At 39.2% G+C, this 18,552-nt stretch overlaps 1 protein-coding gene and 1 pseudogene across 1 annotated transcript; one reads left to right on the forward strand and one right to left on the reverse strand.

Annotated features, from left to right (window-relative positions):
• Positions 1-9,425: 9,425 nt before the first annotated feature.
• Positions 9,426-12,205, reverse strand: LOC139033952 (large ribosomal subunit protein uL15-like; annotated as a pseudogene).
• Positions 12,204-18,111, forward strand: GDF3 (growth differentiation factor 3). The gene is made up of 2 exons (XM_070464016.1): positions 12,204-12,471; positions 17,219-18,111. The coding sequence occupies exons 1-2, from the start codon at positions 12,204-12,206 to the stop codon at positions 18,043-18,045; spliced, it is 1,095 nt and encodes a 364-aa protein (XP_070320117.1). The 3' UTR covers positions 18,046-18,111.
• Positions 18,112-18,552: the final 441 nt, after the last annotated feature.

Here is an 18,552-nt window from a genome sequence, read left to right on the forward strand (position 1 = left end):
TCTCAAGCCCCCAAAATGAGAAAAAAATTAACAGATGAATAATCCAAGTGAAAAATGGACAAAAGTATTTCCAAAAGAAGTTCAAATATCCAAGAAGCATATGAAAAATTGTGAATTACGTTAAAAGTTGAGTATATTAAATAGAAACAGTTAGGCATTTCTCCCTAATGGGTTAGGAACAACAAAACCAATACTGGAGAGGCATCATCATTGTATTGAGGAAAAATCCATTGAGGAAAAAATGGTTCTTAGTGTCATGTTAGAGGGCTCTGTAATGAGTGCTGTATTATTTGAGAATGTTGACTTGTGTCATATTACAAAATAAAAACATACAGAACAGCTTATGCACGGTATAGGGGAGGAAAAAAAGTTTTTCTTGAACCTCTTATTGTCTCTGGCTGGGTCTTAAACTGACAACAACAGATTAACAGGAGAAAAGCACACAAATTTATACAAAAACGTTTCATGTGAGGGACTGCCCTGGCTAGTGGTTAAAACTCTGAGCTTCCGTTGCAGGGGACGTGAATTCAATCCCTGGTTGGGGAACTAAGATCTCGTAAGCCATGTAGCATGGCCAAAGAAAAAAAAAAAATCTAAATGTCAGCTGATAATTGCTACCTTATTTAGTAGCTGCTGGTCCTGCAAAAATAGAATACTTCAAACTAGAAGGAATCACAATGAATGGAGAGAGTAATATACTAAGAGCAGAGCTGTCTCTCAGTAGTTCTATCAGAAACAATTTGAATGGTGTGGATACAGACTATGCTACAGCAGGGTCTTGCTGCTGATAACAAATAGTGGTGGCTGATAAAACTCAAAAGGTTGTCTTTAATAATTGACACACATAGACACACAAAACCCCTTGAAAATGGTGATAAAATTTGATAAATTCTGATAGAGTTTCACAACTCTTTAACTTAGGGTTACATGGTGCTAACATGATATCTTCTAGTGGTATTATTACTCAACTATTTTCCAGACAGGTAAATAGATAAAATAATATTAGATGATTTGATGGGTAAATTCTTAGTTAAAATTAACGAAAAATAACTGAGATTTTTAAAAATTTTTTTACATCCAGGATCAAAGTCACTTAATTACTTACCCTTACACTATGGTCTGACGTGTTATTTGTGGAAAGCAACTCTGGTGTAACCAAGAACCCCTTTTGCTCTCTGAAGATGGATTTGAGAATGTAACTTTGAAGGCTAAAACTAGTAACCTGAATGTGGAACACTGAATAACTACCCCCCATAGGTGTCCATATCCTAAACCCCAAAACCTGTGAATAGGTTATCTTATATGCCAAAGGAAACTTACCAACATGATTAAGTCAAGGATCTTGAGACGGGAAGATAATCCTGTATTGAAGTGCTGTAATCACAAAAGTCCTTACAGGTGGTAAAGGAGATCAGAGAGCTATCTGAGGGCGTTACTCCGCTGGCTTTGAAAATGGGGAAAGAGATCACTGGCCAAGGAATGTAGACATGCTCTAGAAGCTGAAGAAGGCAAAGAAACAGATTCTTCTCTTGAGCTTCCAGAAAGAACACAGCTCCAAGCTATCCATTTTTTTTTTTTTTTTTTTGCCACTTGGCTTGTGACCTGACCAGGGATTGAACCCAAGCCCCCTGCTGAAACTGTGGAGTCTTAATCACTGGACCTCCAGGGAAGTCCCCACATAGCTTTAAGTTATACCTTGATTTTAACTCATTAAGACCAATTTTGGACTTCTAACCTCTGGAACTGTAAGATAATAATTTCTGTTGTTTTAACCTACTAAATTTCCAGTAAATTCTTTAGCAGCAATAAGAAACTAATATGCTGAGTCAAATAAATAATTTAGACAGCTTTTCAACCCGTCTATGGTGAAGGTTCAGCTTGTTTTATTTATTTATTTATTTTTAATTTATTTGGCTCTGTCAAGTCTTAGCTGCAGTGCCAGAGCTTATGTGGCATCTTCTTGGACCAGGGATTGAACCCAGATCCCCTGCATTGCAAGGCAGATTCTTTACCAATGAGCTGCCAGGGAAGTCCCAGCTTGTTGTTTTAATAAACACCATTAAAAAAATAATAGATTAATCTGACATAACATTAATTTGTCAAATTGCTCTAAACATTTTTTAACACTTGCTTTCCTTTTCTGAGCTGTTGTCCACAAGTAACAATTTGCAGATGAGCATAGCACTGAGGCCCACATTGTGAGTAGCTTTGTTTCAGGAGACTGTAATACTGAGTGGTGTCAGTTTGTGGTGACAATGCCTAGAGATCTCAGCAGAACATCTAAACCTCAATTTGTGATCATCACATAGGAGGTACAAAATCCTGCACTGGGGATTTCTGATAACTTGATGCTGACCATTATTGAGAACACTCTTTTCTTTTTTAAATAAAAAATGTATTTGCTATCGTCCAAAAGAGGGTCAACAATAGAAATGTATATTTCAAAGAAAATGTACAAATGACTTAAAAAAATCAACCTTAATAATTAAAGTAGTCCAGGAAATCCCTTGGCAGTCCAGTGGTTAGGACTCTGAACATCCACCATGCTGGAGGCAAGGGTTCAATCCCCAGTCAGGGAACTAAGATCCCATATGCCATGTGGTGTGGCCAATAAAAGAAGTCTAAATGAAGATAGATGAAGTATTTATCAGTTACATCTCATCTTAAAAAGCTAAAGAAGGAAAGAAAACATCCAAGACCAGCCAGAGTTATTAAAACTAAACTCTCATTCACTACTGCTGGGAGTACAAATTGATATTTTATTTAAAACAGTTCATCCCAAAGGATTAGGACCCTTAAGTTTTTATGTACATTGAATTGATAATTAGATATAATTTAGTAAGAACATCATATGAAATGCAGATAGAACTTGATTTGGCTTTTCATGAAATGCAGCTAAAGACATGGTTATTTAGTGTCAAAAGATAAATTTCTAAATGATTAAAAATGATATATTAATATAAAGTAATATTATTACATAGTCATTAGGTTGATTCTAAGGGATTTTTATTCATTATTGTTTTATTTTTGCTTTAATAATAAGATAAAATGCTCAAGCTGTTAAATGGCAAGAATGAGGTTTTAACAGCATGTGAGTTCAGTTCAGTCGCTCAGTTGTGTCCGACTCTTTGCAACCCCATGGACTGCATAACATATCTTATAAATATTAACCCTGTGAACCTTCTGTTTTTTTTTTCCCCCCCAACATCCCTTAACTACTTCTACTCAGACTATTGTTGTTAATGTTCAGTCACTAAGTTGTGTCCAACTCTTTGCAGCCCCGTGGACTGCAGCACACCAGACTTCCCTGTCCATCACCAACTCCCTGAGCTTGCTCAAACTCATGTCCATTGAGTTGGTGATGCCATCCAACCATCTCATCCTCTGACCGTATTTCTCACTAAGCACTCACCCACCAAATGTAATTATAAATAATATATTTAATGGCAAAATACATCTAAGGAAATGAAAACCTCATTTTTTTTCGTATCTTTTCATGTGTGTGTGTGGCATGTGAGATCTTAGTTCCCTGACCTGGGATGGAACCTGTGCCCCCTGCAGTGGAAACATGGAGTCCTAACCACAGGATCACCTGGGAATTCCCACAAATTTGTTTCTTGATGTCTACCTCAATTTTAAAAATTGTCTTTCTGAACATTTGTTTTTAATGTGTGTGCTTTGCAGATGCCCTCAGCAAATTCTTCATCTACTTATTTGGATAATTCCTCATTGCTTGGGTCATTCCTATCTTTTCTAAGAGCTAGTAAGAGCAGTGTGCATGATCACCAGAGTGTGGGCTATAATTAGTATAGAAAATCTCAATGAATTTTCCTTAATTCCTGAATATTCTCAACTTTCCTAAGTCCACACTAATGCTACGGTTTGCTATCATGTTTAGAGATGATGGAGGATGTGTCTAGAAATTTATTGAGTTAGAAAAGGTTTAAAAAAACAAAACAAAAAAATTCCCAGGTAAAAAAAAAAAAAATTCCCAGGTCTTTTATTACAGGGAAAGGGACTCATATATGTACAAATAGCGGTAGGAGGGTATGAGTGAGGTCAGATTGTCAGGTTGGAGAAGCATCATTATATATTTGAAGTTTTCCTTAATTCTTTTTCTTGTTTGTTTTGAATTTTTATTGGAGTATAGTTGCTTTATAATATTGTGTTAGTTTCTACTGTACAGCAAAGTGAATCAGATGTACGTATACATATAACCCCTCCTTTTTGGATTTCCTTTCCATTTAGGTCACCACAGAACATTGAGTAGAGTTCCCTGTGCTATACAATTAAGTTCTCATTGGTTATCTATTTTATACATGTGTATATATGTTAATCCCAATTTCCCAATTTCTCCCACCCTTTCTTCCACCTTTGGTGTCCATAGATTTGTTCTCTATGTCTATGTCTCTATTTCTGTTTTGCAAATAAAATCGTCTATACTCTCCTTAGTTCTTAAAATAAGTTTCCCCAATTCTTTACCTATGGGACTTTGTTTTGCCACTTCTGTGTCCCTAGTACTTAATAATGGTTTTTAGACACCCAATTATTTGTTCTGTGATTGGCTGAGCTGAGCTGAGCTGAAGTCGCTCAGTCGTGTCCGACTCTTTGCAACCCCATGGACTGTAGCCCCCCAGGCTCCTTGGTCCATGGGATTTTCCGGGCATGAATACTGGAGTGGGTTGCCATTTCCTTCTCCAGGGGATCTTCCCGACCCAGGGATCGAACCCGGGTCTCCCACATTGTAGGCAGACGCTTTACCGTCTGAGCTACCAGGGAAGCCCAGAATCCAAATCACTTTGTACTTCAGAGGTCAAGACTACATTGTTTCGTTTAAGTAACTTTTTTCTAATGGTAAAATTAAAAACAATTTATTATAAAAATGAAAAAAATAGAAATTTACAAAAAATTACTAAGAGATAGCAATTGTTAATGTGTTAATATCAATCTTTCTGGATTTTTTCTGTACTTATTTTTCCAAAATTGGATTATTTTTCTATATATTTCAAAAACTTTTTTTTTTGCTTAAATTACTAAGGATAAGCTTTTCTTGGGTAAGTTTGCACACCACATGTATTCTTTTATAATATTATTTATGGCTGAGTAATAATAAAACTTATGGATGTTCCACAATGCACTTAATATTGTACAGTTAAGTTTTTTTAAGTTTTCTCTATAAAAATATACTAAAATGAATATATTCATTGTTCTTTGTTTACTTCCATTACTTAATTCACTCAATGAATATTTATCAAGTACTCATGATTTGTTCCTGACCTTTTGTAGCTTATATTCTAGTGGTTCCAAATAATATTCTAAAAGAGGAACTGCTGATTAAACCATTTTTTAAAATTTTTTGGTAAAATGTACACAATGCCAGATTTATTGGTTAATTATTCTTAAGTGTATGGTTCAGTGGCATTAAGAACATTCACATTGTGCTGCCATAACTACCATTGATTTTCATGTCATTTTTCACCTTGCAAAACAAAAACTCTTTATTTTTTATTTTTATTTATTTTTATTTTTTAATTTTTTTCATCTATTTTTATTAGTTGGAGGCTAATTACTTTACAATATTGTAGTGGGTTTTGTCATACATTGACATGAATCAGCCATGGAGTTACATCTATTCCCCATCCCGATCCCCCCCTCCCACCTCCCTCTCTATGTATTTTTAAAATAATAACTCCCCATCCCCCATTCTCTCCTCTCCTAGCCCCTGGCAACCACCATTCTACTTTAGTCACCATTAATTTGACAACTCTAGTTATTTCATATAAGAAGGACACAATAGGGATATGCCTGGTGGTCCAGTGTTAAGACTCTCTGCTTCCAATGCAGGACACGTAGGCTCAATCCATAGTCTGGAAACTAAGATCCCGCATGCCACAGTGTGGGGTCAAAAAAGAAAAAGGACACAATAATTTTAAAACATTTAATATATATTGCAAACTTTTATTCTAGGTATGCTATATTAATGTATAACTGGAGATGAGTGTAATAATGTTTGTTTCCTTGCTTCCTCATCTTTTTTTCACCTTGCTAATTGGATAGACAGACATTGTATTGCTTTAATTTGCTTCTGTTGTTTAGAAATCCTTTTTTTTTTTTTAATTGAAGTATCGTTTAGTCGTTCTGGTGTACCACAAAGTGATTCAGTGTGTGTGTGTGTGTGTGTGTGTGTGTGTGTATTCTTTTTAATATTCATTTCCATTTTAAGTTATTACTAGATATTGAATATAGCTTCCTGTGCTATCCAGCAGAACCTTTCTGTTTTCTATTTTATATATAGTAGTTCGTATCTGCTTGGAGAAGGCAATGGCAACCCACTCCAGTACTCTTGCCTGGACAATCCCATGGACGGAGGAGCCTGGTAGGCTGCAGTCCATGGGGTCGTGAAGAGTCGGACACGACTGAGCGACTTCACTTTCACTTTTCACTTTCATGCATTGGAGAAGGAAATGGCAACCCATTCCAGTGTTCTTGCCTGGAGAATCCCAGGGATGGGGGAGCCTGGTGGGCTGCCGTCTATGGGGTCGCACAGAGTCGGACACAACTGAAGTGAATTAGCAGCAGCAGCAGTTCATATCTGCTAATGATAAACTCCTAATTTATCCCTTCCCCCACTTTGGTAACCATAGTTTATTTTCTATGTCTGAGTCTGTTTCTGTGTTATTTTTATCTGTTTTTTCAGTCTCACTGAAGGGATCTTAGTTCCCTGATCAGGGATTGAACCCTGCCCATGCATTGGAAGCATGGAGTCATAACCACTGGACTGGAATAGGTCTGGGAATTCCCTATTTCTGTTTGGTAAATAAGTCTATTTATCACATTTAGATTCCACATATAAGTAATATCGTGATGATTATATCTTTCTGGCTTACTTTACTTAGTATGATAATCTCTAGGTCCATCCATGTTGCTTAATTTGCTTTTTACTATTGAAGTCGAATATTTTTCATGCTTATGATCACAATAATTCTGTGAAACTGATATATTTCCCATTTCATTGATTAGAAAACCAAAGGCCAGGGAAATAATTTTTTCAGAACTTCACAGTCAGTAAGAGATAGAACTGGAATTTTAAGTCCATGACTTCAAAATTGGTTCTAGGGCTTCCCTGGTGACTCAGTGGTAAAGAATCCACCTGCCAATGCAGGGACATGGGTTCGATCCCTGATCCAGGAAGATCCTACATGCCATGGAACAGCTAAGTTGGTGGGCCACAACTTTCGAGCCCATGCTCTAGGGCCCATGTTCTGCAACAAGAGAAGCCACTGCAATGAGAAGCTCCACACACCACAACTAGAGAGTAGCCCCCACTTGCTGCAACTAGAGAAAAGCCCACACAGCAATGAAGACCCAGCACAGCCAAAAATAAATAAATAAATTACACATATATATCAGTTCAGTTCAGTTCAGTTCAGCCGCTCAGTCGTGTCCGACTCTTTGCGACCCCATGTTTTTATATATATATATAAAATAACTAGTTCTACAATATTTAGCCATATCCTTACTTTTGATTTTCTCATTTGGGCTGAAAGTCTAGAATATATTTTGTGTGTGTGTGTCTTTTATTTTTTAACTTTTAAAATTTTTATTTTTTATACAATTTTGAAAGGTTACTTTCCATTTATAGTTATTACAGAATATTGGTTATATTCCTCATGTTGTACAATACATCCTTGAACTCATAGGTAGTTCACACCTCCCACTCCCACACCCCTATAGTGCCCCTCCCTACTCCCCTAGAGTTACAGTGTTTTTGTTTGTAGAGACCTTAAAGAAGATCACATTTATTGCTATGATTTTTTTTTCCATTTATTTTTATTAGTTGGAGGCTAATTACTTTACATCATTGCAGTGGTTTTTGTCATACATTGAAATGAATTAGCCATGGATTTACATGTATTCCCCATCCCGGTCCCCCCTCCCACCTCCCTCTCCACCCGATCCCTCTGGGTCTTCCCAGTGCACCAGGCCCGAGCGCTTCTCTCATGCACCCAACCTGGGCTGGTGATCTATTTCACCCTATTGCTATGATTTTATGGGGAAAGAAAGTGAGGCCCAATTGGTTAATGCTTTATGACATCTCAGATCATTCATATCTTATTTTTAAAATGTCCATGTTTTTCAGGGAGAAGTCAATTCTGATTCCATGTTGAAAACTGTTTCTTTGACTCTAACCCTTGTTTTTGCCGTTTTTGTTATTATAAGTATACATAATGGCCTGCCTCAGAGAATCCTGCCCCTCTGCCTGACTGTTAAGCTAAAGTGCCTTTGTTCATAACCTTGCCTACCTGTAAATGGCAGGAAGAAAAAAATTAACACTTCCCCCTGCCTGAGGCTTGCCACTGTAGGAGACATTTGCAAGATATTAAATGGTCCTTTTACTTTGCTTCCTCACCTCTCCACATCTCTGATCCATAAAATAACTGGGCATCCAGACCCCAAGAGGATGTTTATTTTGAGATGTTTGTCTGCCATCTTCTTGGTCAGCTGGCTTTCTGAATAGTCATATTCCTTGTTTCAACACCTTGTCTCTTGATTCACTGGCCTCTTGTGCAGTGAGCAGAGCAAGCTTGGACTTGGTAACACATGCTTTGGTATGTATCATAAAGTGAAAGTAAAGTCGCTCAGTCGTGTCCAACTCTTTGTGACCCCATGGACTGTAGCCTACCAGGCTCCTCCATCCATGGGATTTTCCAGGCAAGAATACTGGAATGGGTTGCCATTTCCTTCTCCAGGAGATCTTCCCGACCCAGGGATCGAACCTGGGTCTCCCACATTGTAGGCAGACGCTTTTACCATTTGAGCCACCAGGGAAGTTATGTATCATAAAAGACTGAGTGAATTGTCTAAAATTACAAGGTCATTGGAGGAGCCTTAACTAACTCAGCTCCCCCATTCTTGATCCTGTTGCTTTTTCTGCTATATGAGGTGCCTACACACTCAATTATTGCTTTCTTTCCCTTGATCAAATGCCACTTTAATAAATAATAATGACAGCAATATTTAATGTCTATGGTGCTGGAGAAGACTCTTGAGAGTCCCTTGGACTGCAAGGAGATCAAACCAGTCAATCCTAAAGGAAATCCATCCTGAGTATTCTTTGCAAGGACTGATGTTGAGGCTGAAGTTTGGCCACCTGATGCGAAGAGCCGACTTACTGGAAAAGACCATGGTGCTGGGAAAGATTGATGCAGGAGGAGAAGGGGGCAACAGAGGATGAGATGGTTGGATGGCATCACCGACTCAATGGACATGAGTTTGAGCAAACCCCAGGAGATGGTGAAGGACAGAGAAGCCTGGTGTGCTGCAGTCCACGGGGTTGCAACGAGTCAGACACAACTGAGCAACTAAACAACAACAACAAATTAATGCCATCTTGCTGTTTCTTTTTTGAAAAGCACTTGTTATCATTTAATGAATTTCCCAGCATGTGGCTTCAAGCCACCAGGACACAAGCCCCACCTACACCCTTAATCTTCTCCTCAGCTCTTCTGCTGAAGAATTTTGCCTTCACGATGACAGGCTGCTTTGGGAGCTTTCCTTTCCCCAGAACTTTGTAGTAACTCGACAATGCCACATTAATGATAGGAGGAGCTCCAGTCTTGTTCTTGGCAGCATTCACCCATGTCTGCTCACTGACCTAGGTCCACAGTTTATCAGGATTGACAGTTGGGCAGAAACTCTGGTTCCACTTGAGTGGTAATCTCTCATATCAACTTTCCCAAAGTAACCTGGGTGATATTGAAGTTGATGCTGTGGTGATGCATGGCACCAGCATTACCTTGGCCTCCCGGGTGTTTCCAGTGTTTGCCAGTGTGGCCGTGGCTGTGGCTCATGGGGCCCCTAAGTCTTCCTTAGTCAGGATGGCATGTTGGCAGCCTTTTATGGAGTGCTTACCATTTGTCAGACATCCTGAGCTTCGCATGTGCATTATCTCTTCAGACCCCCATCAGCAACTCAGCAAAGAATGTTTTATTCTCACTTCACAGTTGAATGATTTATCCATGATCACACAACTGGTAAGTGGTGGAACCGGATTTTAAATGAGTTGATCTGATTCTTTCTTTCCTTTTTTTTTATATGCTGGGTCTTCATTATGGCAAGCAGGCTTCCCTAGTTGTGGCACATGGGCTTAGTTGGCAGTGGCATGTGGGATCTTAGTTCCCCAACCAGGGATTGAACCCATGTCCCCTGCATTGCAAGGCGGATTCTTAACCACTGGACCACCAGGGAAGTCCCCAGTTAGTCTGATTTCTGACTCTAAATCAGGAAAGTTAAATGGAGAGAATCAAAGTGCAGCCTCCATTTATTGTTGAAAACAGGTGGGGTTTGTAGACTAAATGCACTAGCTAGGGTGCAAGTAGGAGTAGGAGAAATGGGAATGGAGAAGATGTGGCTATCCAAAAGAGCAAGACCTTTGGAAATAGTGTCAATTCATTCATTCATTTTTTTGTTTTTAAATTGCACAGATACCTATTGAATGTCAGCTACGTGGCAGACACTTTCCTTGGCAGTGGAGAAACTTTGAGGAAAAGACACATCCCTTGTCCTTGCCCTCTTGTAACTTATATTCTATTAGCTTAGAATAATATTCTAGAAATGAAATTGCTGATCAGTAAGGACATATAGTCCTTCTTGGATATATTGTTGACCAAAAAGGACATATGACAAATAAGGATGTATAGTATGGCACAGGGAACTAAACTCAATATTTTATAATAACCTATAAGGGAAAGTCACTTGAAAAAGCAATTAGTTTGATATTATATAATTCAAACTGAATCACTTTGATGTACACCTGATATACAACATTGTACATCAGCCATGCAAGTACGCTCAGTCGTGTCCAACTCTTTGTGACCCCATGGACTTTAGCCCTACAGGCTCATCTGTCCATGGAATTTTCTATGGGGTCAGCAGCACTGAATACAACAGTCCTGGCTTAAGTCCTTTTGAAGGAGGTTCTTAAAATAGGTGGTATTTAAAAATAGGTGGGAGAAAAAAAAAAAAAATAAGGTGGGAGAAAAAAAAAATAGGCGGGAGAGAAACTGACCAGATTCAGAGAGCCTGATGTTAAAGGATTTGAATTTATGAATGGTTAAAATTCAGGGCAATGATTTGTGACCCCAAATCATTCACGACTCTAGAAAACTACCCCCTTTCCTACCACTCTCAAACAATTTAAATGGTTCAAATGATAAATTTACATAAAACAGTCGCTTACTGCTTATAGAAATGAAAGGCAATAAATATATATATATATATATATATATATATATACTTTCCATCTACAATAATTCTTTCCATCTACTGCAATAATAACATCAAGATAAAAAAGTAGGTGGTATAAAATAATGTAAAATGATAATGTCTCTGTTCTCAAAAAGCTTGAAAGTTATTTTCTCTACAGACAAGCTGATTCTTCTGTAGCATCTGAAAAGACTTACAGTTGCTAGGCCAAACAAAAAACCCAGACAGAAATTGATCTATGCTGCCTTGTTTAAGCTACTCAATAACCTCCATGCCTTTCCACATGTAATTCTTTCAGCCCTGAACGTCTACTAAGCTTTGCAGTTTTTTTCGCTGTGAACACTGTGTGTGCTTCTCTTTGTGTGAGAAGCACGGGGAAGAATCCGCCTGCCAATGCAGGAGACGTGGGTTCGATCCCTGGGTCAGGAAGATCCTGTGGAGAAGGAAATGGCAACCCACTTCGGTATTCTTGCCTGGAGAATCCCATGGACAGAGGAGCCTGGCGGGCTGCAGTCCGTGGGGTCACAGTTGGACAAGACTGAGCGCCTGAGTGCATGCATATTTGTCTAATTAGACTATGAATGACAAGACTTTGAGCTACTAATACGTTTCCAGCACTCATCTCAGCGCCTTGCACATAATAGATGCTTAGTAAATGTTTGTTAAATTAGTAAATCTCCTTTCTACTCTGTCTACTGCTGACAAATCTCAGATGGTTGTAGAGTTAGCTCCATGCATGGGTAATCTCTTGTGATTTTTTTCTGGAACAGTAGAACTAGGGAAGAGGGGGGGAAAAAAATCTGTTCTTTTGTATCCAATTGCTTTTAAGAGCTGGGAAGAGAGCCGTTCACACCTGATTATCATACGTCAGATAAATCAGCAGCACCTGAAGTGCTGGGCAGCTCGGCTCTAGAGCTCTCTGCGGCTTCACCTCGGCCATGCTTCCTTCCCTAGCAGCCTTGGCTCTCAGCCTCCTGTTCACTCTGGCCTTGGGCCAGACACTCCAATTCCATGAACATGTCTTTCTCCGATTTCTGGGCTTAGACAAAGTGCCTTCACCCAAGAAATTCCAACCTGTGCCTTCCATCTTGAAGAGAATTTTCCAGGCTCAAGAGGCAGCAGCCAGCACCGGCATTTCCAAAGACTTGTGCTTCGTGAAGGAGCTCGGCGTCCGCGGGAACATCCTCCGGCTTCTCCCAGATCAAGGTGAGGATTTTGGAGTGTTTCCTAGAAGAGAATCTGGGGTGAAGAAAGGAATAAATGGGGAGTAACAATGACTCAGATGGTGAAGAATCCGCCTGCAATGCAGGAGACCTGGGTTCCATCCCAGGGTTGGGAAGATCCCCTGGAGGAGGGCATGGCAACGCACTCCAGTATTCTTGCCTGGAGAATTCCCCATGGACAGAGGAGCCTGGCGGGCTACAGTCCATGGGGTCGCAAAGAGCTGGGCATGACTGAGCGACTAAGCACAGTACAGCAATGACCCAGGGGTTTGTGGGAGGCCATGTGCTGGCATTTTACCTGTTTTACCTAATTTAATCCCAGCCACTGTCCTGAGAGGAAGGCAGGTATTCTTACCAAGTTTTTAACAATGAGGAAATTGAGGATCAGACAGGAGATAACTTGTAACCTATTCAAGATCATACAGCTAGTGCATGAACAAAGCCAGGAGTCGAAATGTTGTATTTTGTTTTGTTTTCTGAATCAACAGCTTTGTGCTATAGTTTAGGTAGCGGGGAGGAGATGGGAGGGAGGGTGGAATTAAGGCTCAGTCTCCCACTCTTGAGCCCACACTTTACGCATCCCGGTGCCTTTGAGCTCAATGTGTCTGTAAATTTTGCTTCCCCCTCCTCACCTCCCCGATCCTTTTGATGGATAGAAAAGGCTATTCTGGATTTGTAACTACAGAGGGATAATATATGCTTCTGTCATACCTTTTAGGATAAGGATCTGAGTAAGTGCCATTCAGTAATTTGCCAAACTGACCACCCACCAAAAATTACCCAGATCAAGTGTTAAAAGTTGATTCTCCAGTCTAGTTCCTGCTCCCACCTGATTCTTATTCAAAGTCGGCAATGGATGTTGTAATCTGCATTTCTATATAGCCTCCCAGGTGGTTCAGATGCAGAATTGAGGGCTCTGGTTGGTTAGTTTTACAGCAACTGGAGACAAAATTTGAGTCCAAGAGGTATTTATTGGATGCTTAACTAAATGCCAGGAAATCTGTAAGACATGAAAATACAGAGACGGAAGTTTGCCCTTTAAGAGTTTACAGGAAGAAAAAAAAAGTTTATAGAAAAGACATCAACAAACAGATGACTTCCATATGTCCTGCTAAGTGTCTCGTTAGAGGCTTGGGGGTGGAGTTTCAAGGATGATTCCTGGAGAGTTTAAGAGGTGAGGGGAACTAGTTTAAAGGATTTTCCAAGGACAGAGTAGGAAAGAACTGAGGCTGCTGCCTTCCCTTCCCCATAGGAAAAAAATAATTTTTGTGGTGATCAAAGTTTTATCTAATGATACAGGAAAAGGACATAATCTCATAATCACTCCTCCCTAACCCTTCCCCTGGAGAAAACCATCAATAGTTGTATATTCTTCCAGACTTTTCTTCTTTACATATATAATATAAACATAATATTTTTATAAATGAAATCATGCTATACATTCCTCCAATATTATGAACATTTTGTACAAGTAAGAGCAAATAGTGAACTTATCCCTGTTTTAATGGTTACATGGTATTCCATTGTATAGACATGCTATATACATGATATTTCATTGGATAGACATAATGCTACAATTTATGTAACTGATGCCCTGTTGATGTATATAAACATATGTAGTGTAGCTTTGTATCTATTATGGACATGTGTGCACTTTTACTTTTATTTCCATAGGATCAGTTCTTAGAGGATTGTTGTATCAAAGAGTAGACACGTGTATACTTTTTTTTTACATTTATACTTTTAATATATAGCAAATAATCTCTAAAATTTATACTCCCACAATGAGTGTATGAGAATTCTCACTTACTCTGACAGTAATCTCTTTAAAAATAGAAACTTATTGAGGTATAATGTATATTCAGAAATGTGAATGAATTGTAGGAAACAGCTCAGTGAATTTTTGCAGAATAACTAGCGCCCAGATCAAGAAATAGTACATGACCAGCACCCCAGAGGCTCCTTCATGCCCCCTTCTGGTTAACCACTGCTTCCCTACAAGGGTAATTTCTCTCCTGACATCTAACATCACATACTAGTTTTGTCCATTTTTTAACTTCATGTCAGTGAAATTGTAAAATGTGTCCTTTCTCATGTCTGGCTTCTTTCACTCTACATTTATGAGATTTATCCACATGGTATGTATTTGTAGTTCTTTCTCAGGGCATTGCTGTATAGGATTTTATTCTGTTGGTATATGACAGTGTACTTCATGCTACACTGGAGGGTCATTAGGTAACAACACTCTTTCAGCTTTTAGCTTTTGTTAATCTGGTAGCAAAACAAGATCTTGTTTTAGTTTGTTTTTTAATAAGGTGAAATGGTGCATTTTCAAATGAATAATGAATCATTTTTGCTTATTTATTTAAAACTTAGAATGTAGTCTTTTTCTCTTCCAGCTTTTTTGAGATATAATTGACATGCAATGCTGTATAAGTCTAAGGTATACAGCACAATGATTTATATATATGTGTGTGTGTACACACACACATATACATACACATCATGAAATGATGATAGCAGTAAGTCCTGTAAAGGAATTCACTGACACAGTGTCTAGCGTTTAATGAACTTGGCATTTTCACAGTTGTAGCCTGGGTTTGATACCTGGCCAGGGAACAAAGATCCTGCAAGCTGCAGAGTGCTGCCAGAAAATAAATAAGTTTAATGAACATCTATCATCTCATTGGATACAAAGTTACTGACATAGAAAACAATTTTTTCCCTTGTGATAAAAACTCTTAGGATTTACTTACTCTCTTAACTTTCATATACAACATACAGCAATATTGATTATATTTATCATGTTTATCTCAGTGTGAATTGTTCATTTTTATTTTCCAAATAATTGCCTACTTGTATACTATGACCTTTTTCCTGTTTAGGATTCCTTTCCTTAATGATTTGTGAAGCCTCTTAATCATTCGTAAAAGCTGTTTATAAACATATTGCAAGTATTCTTGGCTGTCCTTTTTGCTTTTAATTTTGTTAGTGAAAAAATTTCTTTAATGGTGTCTCTTTGAATGCAGTGTTTTTTTTTTTTTTTTGAATGCAGTTTTTTATATTCATGTTTTCAAATCTGTTCCTCTTTTCCTCTCTGGCTTTTAGTTCTTTTTTTTTTTTAATCACACCTAAGGAATGTGATTTAGTGATATGAGTAAAAAGTGAGACTAGTATATTAGAATTAGAGCTGTGAACAGGAGAGATCAACTGTTTAGAGAGGATGAGAAGGATAAGCTCTGTGAAAACTTCCCTGAATTTGCTAGTTAGTCAGCATTCATGACAGATGTTTATTTCAGTGGAGTAGTAACAGTAAGAGAGTTGGAAAATAGGGACTTCCCTGGTGGTCCAGTGGTTAAGCCTCCAAGCTTTCACTGTAGGGGTCATGGGTTCAATCCCTGGTCAGGGAGATCCCACATGCCAAGTGGTGTGGTCAAAAAAGAAAGAAAGCAAGAGAAGACTATATGGTAAAAGAAAGAGATAGCAAAGGTAGGCTTTTTTTGTTTGTTTAAAGAAGATAGTTAACAAAAAGAAACACAGAGGGGACTTTTTTGTGATCCAGGGGCTAAGACTCCGCGCTCCCAGTGCAGGGGGCCCAGATTCAATCCATGGTCAGGGAAATAGATCCTGCATGCCATAAAAGTGGCATGTATTCATGTATTCAAAAGTACAAGACTAGAGGTTATTGGCACTGAAAGTGTCAGGACTTTGCACTTCCACAACCAGGATCCAGGTTTGATCCCTGGTCAAGGAACTAAGATCCTGCAAGATGAGCTGTATGGGACAAAAAAAAAAAAAAAAAGAATTACCTAAGGATAAAATGTAAGGGAGCACCAGACAGCTAGTATTGGTGGGATGACAGGTGTTTGTTTTGAAGTCCTTCTAAGTGGTTAAAACTCTTGACAGCATAGGATGTTCTTTGTACCACGGGTCCCTTTGGCAGTTCTGTTGAAGCCAGTGAATCCTTTCTCAGAATAACTGTTTCTATGCCTAAAGTTAAATATTTAGAATTTTTAAAGAAGTCAATTAAATATGGAAATATATTTATAGAAATATTGTAAATATAAATGTGTGTATATTAATATAAATGATGCTTTTGTGCAACAAGTAACAAGATCTAGAGAAGGGACTATACCATCAATTCAGAGTAGTTCAGGCATAAATGTTACTTTAAAATGTTTGCAACAACTTAATATATGATTTTTATTGGTAACACTGTCATAGGCTCTTAGAATATTATTGGGATTTGTTGCCTATGTTCATAATTGAAAAATGTTAAATTTCACTTAGAGTTTACTGAAGTTAAAGATGTGATTCTTTTTCCCATCTAAGATTATAGACCTTCTAAATCCTATTCAGGATCCCTTGGGGATCTGTAGATATGAAGACAAGAACCTCTGGTCATAGGTAAGGAGTGAGAGAAACAAATCCTCCCAATGGAGGGTTTGAGTATAACTGAGAATTTCTCATTCTGTATTTATTTGTTGTTTTATTTTATTTTTCTGGCCACACCCCATGACTTCTGGGATCTTAGTTCCCCAACCAGGGATTGAACCCACACCCCTGCAGTGGAAGTGTGGAGTCTTAACCACTGGACCACCAGGGAAGTCCTCCCTGCCCTTATTTTGTGTGTGTGGATATACATATACCGTTTGACGTTGATGTGATCACACAGGTTGGGGTGAAGTGAAAAATCTCGTGGTGACTCTCACATCTCTGTTCCCATCTAGGTTCCTTCCTTTACTCCGAGAGCCTTTCCCACGCCTCCTGCCTACAGAAGCTCCTGTCCTTTAACCTGTCTGCCATCGGGGAGGAGGAGCAGTTGACAATGGCCCAGCTGGGCCTGGACTTAGGGCCCAACACTTACTATAACCTGGGACCAGAGCTGGAATTGTCTCTGTCCCTGGTTCAAACGGAGCCCCATGTCACAGACCAGGCCACCCTGAAGATGGGTAAAATATTTACACTGCAGTCAGTACCGTGGCCTCAAGGTGTCCTTCACTTCAACCTACTGGATGTGGCTAAGAGGAATAATGACCCCCACAAGAATTTAGGTCTGTTTCTAGAGATAGTGGTCAAAGGAGGCAGAGCCTCAGGGAATAATTTTCAGCTCGAGGGCACCTGCGCCAGACTGAGACGTTCTCTTCACACTTCACTGCTGATGGTCACCCTCCACCCTGAGCAGTGCCATTCTCCCTCCCGCAAGAGGAGGGCGGCCATCTCTACCTCGAAGGCTTCTTGCAAGAGCCTCTGCCATCGCCACCAGCTGTTCATCAACTTCCGGGATCTGGGTTGGCACAAGTGGATCATCGCCCCCAAGGGTTTCATGGCCAATTACTGCCATGGAGAGTGTCCTTTCTCACTGACCATCTCCCTCAACAGCTCCAATTATGCTTTCATGCAAGCGCTGATGCACGCTGTCGACCCGGAGGTTCCCCAGGCTGTCTGCATCCCCACCAAGCTGTCCCCCATCTCCATGCTCTACCAGGACAATGATGACAACGTCATTCTACGGCATTATGAAGACATGACAGTTGATGAGTGTGGGTGTGGGTAGACTGGCAGCAGTAGAAGGGGTGCTTTTGGGGTGAATGCTCTAATAATAAAACTACCTGGTTTATGACCTTTGGATCTGAATTGTCAGTATGTTTATGCTTACACTTTATCATCATCATCCATGATTAATGATGTCCCCTAGTTACACACACACACACACACACATGGTCTTAATGATCCTAGTTAATTTCTGCATCATGCACCTGAGGGTATATTAGAGTCTAGATAGAAGGAAACTGGAATTTATTGACAGCCTATTATGGGCAGGGACTATTCTATGCATTAACTTAAAAATATATTTCACCGGTCTTTGAGGTAAGCATTATTATTTATGTTTCATGGAAAAAGCAGCTGAGATTTAGAGCAGCTAAATATCCAATTTTTCTCGAGGCATCAACTTTGGGAGTTCCCTAGCAGTCCAGTGGTTAGGACTCAGGTTTTCACTGCCACTGTCTGGGTTCAAGTCCCTGTTCAGGGAACTAAAATCCTGTGAGCCTTCAGACTTGAA

This window comes from Odocoileus virginianus, unplaced genomic scaffold (genome assembly GCF_023699985.2).
Source record: "Odocoileus virginianus isolate 20LAN1187 ecotype Illinois unplaced genomic scaffold, Ovbor_1.2 Unplaced_Contig_11, whole genome shotgun sequence".
NCBI classification, from domain to species: Eukaryota; Metazoa; Chordata; class Mammalia; order Artiodactyla; family Cervidae; genus Odocoileus; species Odocoileus virginianus.

Bases quoted from the DNA above. Each gene is read 5' to 3' on its own strand.
- GDF3 (XM_070464016.1), top strand. From the start codon at position 12,204: ATGCTTCCTTCCCTAGCAGCCTTGGCTCTCAGCCTCCTGTTCACTCTG. The intron at 12,472-17,218 runs GTGAGGATTTTG...GTTCCCATCTAG, and splicing joins CCGGCTTCTCCCAGATCAAG to GTTCCTTCCTTTACTCCGAG.